This window comes from Gigantopelta aegis, chromosome 4 (assembly GCF_016097555.1).
Source record: "Gigantopelta aegis isolate Gae_Host chromosome 4, Gae_host_genome, whole genome shotgun sequence".
Classification (NCBI taxonomy): Eukaryota; Metazoa; Mollusca; class Gastropoda; order Neomphalida; family Peltospiridae; genus Gigantopelta; species Gigantopelta aegis.
The window spans coordinates 71,842,483-71,853,082 of record NC_054702.1 but is presented as its reverse complement, the minus strand read 5'-3'; the positions used below and the strand labels follow the sequence as shown (position 1 = coordinate 71,853,082).

The window sequence follows — 10,600 nt, the reverse complement described above, 5'->3', positions numbered from 1 at the left end:
TAATTTATACATAATACTTGGTTTAGTAAGTAATTTTAGTCGTTAAATCATCTCTGCTGACTCACGGTAGTCCCTTCAATAAACAAAAACCCATAGTAGCCGTATGTAGTTGTAACATTGAAACGAAAGGTCTACTTCGTGATAAAAGCTCCCTGGAAAATCATGATAACAACATTTATTCATATTAGCATTACTACCAAACAGCTTTATAGGATTGTAAACGACTCACTACTAATTTTTACATGGATTACAACTACTTTCAGGGTAGAATGATGGAAATAAAATTGTAAAAAGGTCTCAGGTTAACGCATACCTGAATATCTCTATAATATTTTCCCGAATTTGAGGTTTTGCTCCTGTCCCCCTACCTGTTTCGTACGCTTATGGCTATTGGTCTGCTGTCATTCATTGCAGTGACATACTGAGCATGCTCGGTGGGGAATACCCTTATTACAAAAACCAAGACGACTCAAATACAAACACAGGTAATTAAATTAGCAAAACGTAATTGGTTATTGTCATCAAATTTAACATTCTGCATATTAGGAGTGCGTAAACATTTGTTCTAGTTACATAATATGAATTGGATAAATGTTTTAGTCTTGATTTCCGTAGGTCACAACTAACTTGTGACTCAGTCATGTCACACTGCCCTATTGTTTATTTTTCTTGGTGTCGTTTACTTGTACAAATCTTAGTGCAAATGATTGCGACTACATAGTACACTAGGTGGCTCTTGAGTGAAGACATCATTCTCGAAGGTTACATTTTACAATTGTTCTAAATCATTTGTAACATGCACCAGCTGGAAAATAATTACCTAGTCTGAATCGAGTATACCTACATTATTTATTCATCCAGTTGCATGGCTTGCATTACTAATATTGACAATGTGATGCGACGTGTTTATTATCATATTTGACATTTTAGCATGCGCGGGACATTTTTAGGAGCATGCTTATTTCTATTTTCAAAGCCCAAAGCCATGAAACCATTTTATTTAATATAGGTTTATTAATATTTATAATAAATATTTGTGAGGTTAATTTTTAATTATTATTATGGTGAAGCTTTAGTTTTTGTGAATTTTTTTATAAATAACATATATATATATATATATATATATATATTCCACATCCATATATGGCAGAATCGGAAATTATTTTTAGCAAATGGGCTTCTCCATCTGGCATCTAATTTTAGATTTTATTTTGGAAAAACCCATATTATGATTATTATTAACACACTAACATAATCCATGTTTATTACACCGGGAGCAGATAGGTATCGACTAACGTGTTTACTCGACAGTAGCGAATTAAGGATTGCATCAAAGGGGTAGGAGAGTTAACAGTTTGTTTCATGATGATGATAACTAGTTTAACGTGCCCATATACCACTAGGGTTTCGAACACGCCCATCCCGAGTCCGACCTCCGATATGATCGGTGGCCTGACTCGGGATGGGGGGGGGGGGGGGGGGGGGGGGGGGGGTGGGTTGAAACTGGGCAGAATTTTGAAAATAGCAATTAGTAAAGAAGTTAATAGATAAAATAAAAAAAATAAAAAGGTTACAAGCCAAAAATAAAAAAGAATTGACTGCTTGGTCGAATATTTATATAATTTGGAGCATTTTAGAAGGACAGTCCAAAATTAAATAAGAGAAAGAAGAGAGGATCGGACTATTTAATAATATTTAAAAAAGAAGAAGTAATTTCGACATAAAATTTTGAACGCAGATCTAAAAGTTTAAAGTCCGATCGATATGTCCACGCGAGTGGCCTCGTTAAGGCCGTTTGGGTGCACAGCATCTACGGGGAGGTGATGATGTTCCTCTCCTCAAAGTGAGGCACCAGTCTCCTGTAGCTGTGGGTGCTAAGGCAGTGGACCATCTGTGGGTACTGGGCGCCGGTGATGATCTTCATGATTCTGTGGATGGTGTTGTTATCCATGTCATGGCTGAGGAATCCCTGTCGGTAAAGATCATCCCGGCGCGACGTCACTACAATAGCTTCCACTCCCCGTAGTTTGACCGTGTGGATGGCGACCTGGTGGCCATCGGGAAACGTCTTGAAGTTTTCCTCGTAGACCCCGCATGGCAGTCTGTCGGGGTCCGTGACGTCTCCCACCAAGTACTTAGAGTACTTGGCTGGTTGGTCCCCCGGCGGGGTCACGGCCTTCCTCTTGACAGCCCCAACATCCAGAGTCGCCGTCGCGGAGTCCCCCGTGGGTGGGGGTCTCGACGCAGACGAACGACGAGCGGGAACAGGTGACGCTGGTCGCGGTGCACTGGTTGGCTGCTCCACTTCCCGCATCTGCACAGTCGGTGTGGCTGGTTGGCTCCGTCCGGATTGGTCGTGGTGGGGGCGGCGACGCAGACGGGACCGCCGCTGGCGGTTGAGCCGCCAGCTTTGTCCCCGCCTGAGCCGCCCCTGGCGCACGTTTCCTCTTCCTTGTTCTCTTCCTCTTGGCTGTAGCCGCGTCCCCATATACCAAAGTCACGGTTGCCCGTGACCCGGTGTACGCAACGCGGTACTCTAGCAGCAAGCCATAGCTAGCCATCAATCCCCCCAGGTGGGGGGGGGGGGGGGGTGTAAGTCGAGAGCGCACGAAATTACGTCCAACTTCATTGCTAGTTCGACTGAAAGTCATTTGTTTCATAATTGTTTTGTTGTGATTTGCGTTGTTGTTGGGCATCTGGCTATTTGTAGATTATATATTTTTAGTTCGGAGTAATAATCTTTAGATACCATTTATCTCACAACTCGTTAAAAACGTATTAAACTCACTTTCGCTCGTTAGATACACTTTAAAACAACTCGTTCTAAGGTAAATGGTATCTAACGGCCACTCATGTATTATTTAGCAACGTTCTAGTCGGACAAAAATTATAGTCTTATACTGTTAACATGTTATAGTCTTAATGTTATAATTGGTACATATAGGTAGTACTATACCAAATAACTTCCGGCTGGGTCAAAGTTCGAGGTGCACCCACTTTTGATAGAGAAGTGAACACCACAAGTCCTGTGATTGGTTATAAATGTGAGTGTGTTGGTTGTAAAAAAATAATAGTTTCATCTGGGTAAAATAAATGTGCAATTTTATTTCATCTAGTACCAATGTGTCAAGTAGCCTTGTGCTTGAAACATGTATGGGGTACCTGTAAAAAAAAGTACTCGAATTTTGTGCGAAACTAGAGTAGTCATAGACGCTACCCGTTATCTCAGAAACGAGCAGCTTGACCCCCATTTTTTTCTGATTCACTTTAAGTGTAAGGGGTGGTAGTATTTATATCCGTGGCGTTTATGTCGGTTGATACGTTGCAGGTAGGAGTTTTAGCCGCATATGTTACTATTGTCGTCTATGGGATTTGATTTGGTAGTATACACCCTATAGATACACAATACTGTTACTTAATTTATGTAGTAAAACAAGTGTAGGCCTAGTTTAATTGAATTAATGTTTATGTTGTCAGATAACACAATGAAACTTGGGTAAGACTATAAAATAATTCCGGGCCATAGAATATGACTAGGATGAATTCCACATTTCATAGTTACCGGTGTAAGATTAATATCGCGAAGTGTGATGAATTGTGATCCCAAGGGGACCATCATAATAACCTATTATACAGTGTTACTATAACTATAAGCCTCTTGATACTAGTGACTAGTACTGTATTATAACTCTACATAATTTCAGGCGCTTGTGACTTAAAAACAAAAATCACATGTGATATTTTCCTGTTGGTAAAATTAAGTACTACCGATTAATGGAATGGTGGAAGCATGATTATGTATTAATGAATATTTTATAGCTTGACGCTGTCTGCACTGAAAAGAAAGTTGAAACGGACTCCACTCTGTAACATGAATATACCCACGATGGACCCTGTAAAGCACTATGGGACAGTTCATCAGGATTTCACAGATTTGTCCGCCAGATTGGAAACATATGCAAATTGGCCAAGAAGGGTGGTACAGACCCCATTAGCGTTAGCAGAAGCTGGTTTTTTTTCCTGCAAACGTAAGAAACACTTCTTTTGTTTAGAGTTTAGTTTTTGTCATATAGACTAGGCAGCAAATAGTGTGATGTTCATAGCAATAACAGAATTGATAGAAACTAATTATGCAAGGACTGTTTTAATGCAATTGCACTATGGGTTCAAACCTATTTATTCATTTATGTTGTAATACACGCCAACACGCACACTTGTTGTACCGTGTCCTCTCACACCATACGCACATTATTATAGTCGGCATAAACAACAGATGCCAGTTCGTTAGTTAAATAATGTCAGTATAATTGTATGGTAGAACATTAAGGTGAAGAGTAAATATTTTTTTATAAGTCATTCATTCTGAATTGAAGATAACAACTCGGAATGTCGTAGGACTAATTCAAAAGGTCGAATTAATAACAGGAAGAAACAAACTTTTGAAAAACCCCTCCCTTCACTTAATCGTAATGCTCTATGTATAGTTGTGTCTCACATCAATTCTAATACTTCAACATGAGGTAATACTGTCTTGCGCGAGAATAAGGTTTAACGATAAAAACCCTATATAAAACAAAAAAATTCCTCAAACCAAAAACACCTCCCTCAGAAATCTGTTGCCACCAATATAGCAGCAAAGAATCTTTTCTGTACACTTTCCACAGACAAAAGTGCAAACACCACAGCCTTGGATATACCAATTGTGAGGCACTGGTTGTGACGATGAAAAAAGGAATAGCTGGGCATCAAGAGAGATTAATCCTACGACCCATCGCATAGTTATGCTCACTGCTACTGAGTTAAATACTGCCCCTGGAGACATACAGATGTAACTAAGTGCTAAATCTGTTTATAGCTAGTGATATGAAAATTTATTACATAATTTTGTATTCTATCCGATTTAATTAAATACAGTACTTGCAGTATGCAGAAACATGTTAAAGATACGGCGTTGTCTCTTCAGAGGATGACAAGGTTCAGTGTGCGTACTGTGGTGGATATCTTCGATGTTGGGAACCTACTGATGATCCTTTTGTTGAACACCTGAAACACTTTCCCAACTGTCATTTTATTCAAACAACAATGGCCTTCAAAAAGATGAATTTACCACAGTCCGGTTTATTAGTAAGATTAATGTGTTTTTTTGGTCATAGAATCGTAGACATCCATCTGCCTGTCCTTGATCAAGATATCTCTTTACAAGTTTTTTTGTGTTTTATTTTTCATATTTGCTACGATGGTATATAACGCCCGTTCGACTTTTCCCGGTACCTACGGGAGCTGCACGGATTTTAAGCCCACTCCTTTATAAGCTTATGGTCATAAAAGTGGCCAAAATGTTCAGTGGCTTATCCAGGGAATCACATGGGTCCCGTAAAACTCCGCCTGTTTGAAGTGCCCTTTTAATTATTTAAAAAACAAATAAAATCATCATCTTCAATACACAACACTTAATTGCCCTGAAAATGTGTCTCTGAGCATCTTTATTTAAAAAAGAGTTTGTGGAGCATGTCATCGAATCTCTGCAGATGCTTCCTTTGGAACCTCAGCTCATTTGTCTTCGGCAAATTCAAACGTGATTTATTTTAAAATATAATTTTATGTCCCTCCTTTAAAAAATCTCAGAAGCCCCTGGCGTTCATAGCGCAATTGTTGGTTATGATTCAGTTTACTTCATCCTATTATTAGAAATACTAAAGTTTACATTTTGATAATTTTGTTTTTACTAAACAAATAAAATGTGGAGCATTGATAGTGTCTGTATGACACTAATGTTGAATTACACCTTTTTGATTTTCTGTGCAATTCTCTCTCACTCTCTCTCTCTCTCTCTATCTCTCTATATCTCTCTCTCTATATATATATATATATATATATATATATATAAAGACACATAATTTGTGTTTGATGTGCCTTGAAATTAGCGCACCGCAAAACAGAAAAAGAGTCGCGATACGCTTCTCGCCCGTTCCAGCTAATAAGGTGCAATTGATAATACATCGCAATCTTCCGCTTTCCAAATAACAAGCTGAAATCAAATTTAATCGTAAGTTCCTCGGTAAGAGGTTTCGTCTGTCACACAATAGTTTTTGACAATATGCACGTACATAGGGCACATTCCCCCTAATACACCCAAAGTCGATACATACGATACTATAGCCAGGTGTAAAAAGGAACTTTCTGACTTCAGTTGCTCAGTTCCTTAACGAAAAAGGTATCGAAGCGTTCAGTGTCTTGAACAATAAATTATTGGGGTTATCTTACAAGGCATCGTGGATTTCAAAATCGACTAATCATATTTAAGAAAATTACATATATCAATGCGTAACCAGTCCAGATATATACAGTACATAATTCTAAAATAAAGAAAAAAATAATTAATTAATCATATGGAACGCATGAGATCAAGAAACTGCAAGTCAAAGTGCTGCTACCTTGATCAAGAAAAGTGATATACAGTGTCGTAACAGAGGCAAACATTAATCACATTTGTATTATTTGGGGGTCGGGTGGGGCTTTCTTTTAACTACGGCGTGCCAAAACCTATTTACGAAACACCACGAGATATTTATCGTTCTATGTTGAGCACAAAACATATTGTACATTTTCCTTTCTGTAAAAGAAGGAGATTGCACACAATAAGACAAAGAAAGAAAGAAAGAAATGTTTTATTTAACGATGCACTCAACACATTTTATTTACGGTTATATGGCGTCAGACATATGGTTAAGGACCACACAGATTTTGAGAGGAAACCCGCTGTCGCCACTACATGGGCTACTCTTCCGATTAGCAGCAAGGGATCTTTTATTTGCGCTTCCCACAGGCAGGATAGCACAAACCATGGCCTTTGTTGAACCAGTTATGGATCACTGGTCGGTGCAAGTGGTTTATACCTACCCATTGAGCCTTGCGGAGCACTCACTCAGGGTTTGGAGTCGGTATCTGGATAAAAATCCGAACCCAGTACCTACCAGCCTGTAGACCGATGGCCTGCCACGACGCCACCGAGGCCGGTACAATAAGACAAAGAATAATTGTAATATAAACCTTTATTAACGTCAAAAAATAAAAGAACAAGTCGATGACTACTCCACAATTCAGTAATAACAAAAGGCCTTTGTTGCAAGCAACTGGAGCGTGAACGCGCCGGAAGTCACTTAGTGGCTAAATGGGGCCATTTAGCGCTATGCAAATCAAGGGCAGATAAGTATGTTTCTAATATAGGCTATAGAAGACGTCGGTGACGAGAGGTGGAAATCATTACCTACGTTACCGCTACATTTAGTAACGTATACATATATCGGGTGCCGGATAGAGTGTGTTATGATGCGGTATGTTAGTTAAGATGGTATATTTTTTTGGCCTGTATATCTCAGTCAACACTGTGATTATGATGTATTGGTATTTTAGGTAACATTTTATGACGGATGGTTTCGTTTTCTTTATTAGCGATGATGCAGCTTTGACATCAGAAATATTTCTTTAGTTTTCAAGATGCTATATTTTTGACTGTATAAAAGTCCCGAATTGCACTCCGTTGGCTGGAATGGGCTTTCTGCAGTGTATTTTGTGCAATACCGACAGGAGAAAGAAATCGGTATCTGTGTCTCTTATTCAACATTAAAACACATTTTTATTACGGTGCCTTCTTGTAATTTGTTTTATTATATATGTATAATAATATTACATTAAACACAGAGTTTAAATCTATTGACACATTTATCTTGTTATAAGTAATTATTTGAACAATAACAGCTAAGTCAATGATAATTTTCGTAAATATTAATCAGCTATATAATAAGACAACATATTCATGCTGCATACTTTGGAAAACATAATTACGTAATATTAATTTTTGGAAAATTGCCATTCGCCAAAACTCCTAATACAAATTAAAGTTGAACTTGGCGAATACATTTTAGAAATAATTTAAAAGAAGAAGATCTTAATAGGCTAGTAGGAACCGGTGGGAGGGCTGTGCCCCCTCCCCAAATTTGAGGCTTAAAACCTTTACTTTTTTTTTTACTATATAAACCAGCGGCGGACCCAGCGTGAAATGGAACTGGGGTCACAGCGAAGGTGTGAAGTTGACAGATGGGAAAGGGTGGTAAGTAGTACCTTTGCTTCTTTTAAAACAAATTTATCACAACAGGCAGGATAGGATGTACGTTTTTAAGTCGTGTTTTATTTCTAGGGACGCTTAAAAATGGCACCAACAGTCTTTAGCCCAGCTTATATGGTAATCTAGCACAGAAATATTGAGCCGACCAATTTCAATTAACCAACACCCCCCCCCCCCGAATAAATGCATTAATTATATTCATTTGCTAAACACTGGATTTTTCTGGGCACTTCGAATTCGAATAGGAATGCGCACCTAACACCCTCCAGATTCACGTTTGCACGTTAAATTGATACAATAAACTGAACTGAACTGAACTGAATTAACATCGCCAACATTTCTCGTATAGTTAGTGTCGCTTTGACATCAATAATTAGAAACACACACAGGCATAAGAAGAGAAACAGGAAATTAAATACATGAATGTAACAAAATGTTAACGGTTGATTTTTCATAGATGTTTTTAAATTCTGGAGCCCCGTTTTGTCAAACTGTAACAACGGAGCTAACCCGTTACATTGTACCAAAACATATTTTATATTTTTATTTTCAGGCTGGCAGATGCGAATCGTCTCTTGAAGGTACCGTTACGAAATAATAACTGGACCGATAATTATGCTATGATTTAAATGAGCATTTTGGTAATATAGTTTGTCCTCCTGAAATCGGTAATACCGTAATTTTTGAGATATTCTATTTTGAGGTATACACATAATACTCTCTTGGGAATATATCCGTGTTATAATACTGATTGTAAAATAGAAAAAGTTACTACATGCAAATCTGTTCTAAAGGACACCTCGTATAACACCAAATTGCATTTAATATCTATGCTCATAAATTACTTTCTACCATTAATTTGCCGGCACGGCGGAATTAGTCCAGAACTGGCCACAAAGAAACAAACAGTCCTCAGTGAGTCCTCAGGTTTCGCCGAGTTACAGGGTAGAGCTAGGGTGGGGACGACGAAGTGAGGTTGCTGACAGATAACTAATATAAAGACACGATACTAAACATTTCATACGAACTATGTTTTTTAATTCAGCTGTTAAAACTGAAATATCAAGCAACATGGATTTTTTAATTTTGCAGTTGTTGATGATTCTCCACCAAATAGAGACAACGCTGCTGCTGAAACAGACGCAAACACCGGAAGGGAAATCAACCTGAAAAGGGAATTCAAGCGGATTAGAGAATGCCATTACTGCAAAGTATGTCGACAAAATGAAGTCGCGGTTGTATTTCTACCTTGTGGACATATGGCATGTTGCATTCCGTGCACAGGTTCTGTATACTGTTGCCCGATATGTAACAAAAAAATTGTTCAAACCATCCGCGTTTCTATTGCCTAGTTATTACTCCTCCATTTGTGTAGACTGATAAATGGGTTGTTTCTTTGAACATGTTTTATTTATGTACAGTGATACATGTCTAAGTTCAGCCAACGAACGTTTTGCTAACGTTCGCGAACTATTTGATTGGTTCCCGACGTGGCCATAATTTACTGTTAAGCGCATAAACCAGTTTAGCGGACATATTTCTCTTCGGTCTGTCTGAAGACGGCCCATGCCTAAATTCAGCCAGCAAACGTTTCGCTAACGTTCGCAAACTATTTGATTGGTTTCCAACGTGGCCATTTGGTTTGCCGTGAAGTGCATAAACCAGTCTGTCGGGCGTTTTTCTGATCGATCTGTCTGAACGCGGACCAGTCCCAAGTTCAGCCAGCAAATGTTCGCGAACTATTTGATTGGTTCCCGACGTGGCCATTTGGTTTACTGTGAAGCGCATAAACCAGTTTGGCGGCCTTTTTTCTGTTCGGCCTGTCTGTGAAAAGTAAAAATGGACACATGGCGTCCAGTTGGTACGCTAGCAGGAAAATCACCTCTAACAATTCTGTGTAATAAAGGACGAATTGGGGGTGATCATACTTGGTTATCCAATCGTAACGCTGGTGCACTGAACATTAAATTACAGATTAGAGACACCCATTTATTAGTATACTTAATTGGAGGAATACAATTTTCACCAATGTCTTACTTTTTCTATCTATCCATTTCTAGGTCTGTTTCAGCTGGCTTTATATTTGTTTGACTGTTTCTGAAAATGGTTCATGTTGAGATCTTCACATACTAAGTCGAGATCTCGAGATAAAAGGTCGGGAACTCATTTGTACGTGAACCGTGGTCCGTATCCGTCTCCACGTCCGTATCCGCATACGTGAAGAATGGAATGAGAAACATCCATCGAGTCCGTATTCGCGAGCAATATCTCTGAGCGATTTTCCACGGATACGATGGACGTGGAAACTATTATTGTGTCGTGCGGATAGCGACATGTTGCCTTGTAGCCTTGTGGAGAACTGGAGGCTACAACACACAGTGTTCACTGATACATGTATGTTCACTTCACATGGCCTCAGATTACAGTTATCTTCCCATTTGGTTGTCCAAAATCCGGAAGTTTCACCGCGCAAGT

At 38.8% G+C, this 10,600-nt stretch overlaps 1 protein-coding gene across 1 annotated transcript; it reads left to right on the top strand.

Moving 5' to 3' along the window:
* Positions 1-425: 425 nt before the first annotated feature.
* On the top strand, positions 426-10,530 carry LOC121372241 (putative inhibitor of apoptosis). The gene is made up of 6 exons (XM_041498532.1): positions 426-485; positions 3,820-4,028; positions 4,964-5,124; positions 8,042-8,110; positions 8,679-8,706; positions 9,218-10,530. The coding sequence occupies exons 2-6, from the start codon at positions 3,872-3,874 to the stop codon at positions 9,475-9,477; spliced, it is 675 nt and encodes a 224-aa protein (XP_041354466.1). The 5' UTR covers positions 426-485; positions 3,820-3,871; the 3' UTR covers positions 9,478-10,530.
* Positions 10,531-10,600: the final 70 nt, after the last annotated feature.

Excerpts from the sequence above, each read along its gene's own strand:
- LOC121372241 (XM_041498532.1), top strand. The coding sequence starts at position 3,872 with ATGAATATACCCACGATGGACCCTGTAAAGCACTATGGGACAGTTCAT. Across the intron at positions 5,125-8,041 it reads TACCACAGTCCGGTTTATTA|CGGCGGACCCAGCGTGAAAT; the intron begins GTAAGATTAATG and ends TATATAAACCAG. Across the intron at positions 8,707-9,217 it reads ATGCGAATCGTCTCTTGAAG|TTGTTGATGATTCTCCACCA; the intron begins GTACCGTTACGA and ends TTAATTTTGCAG.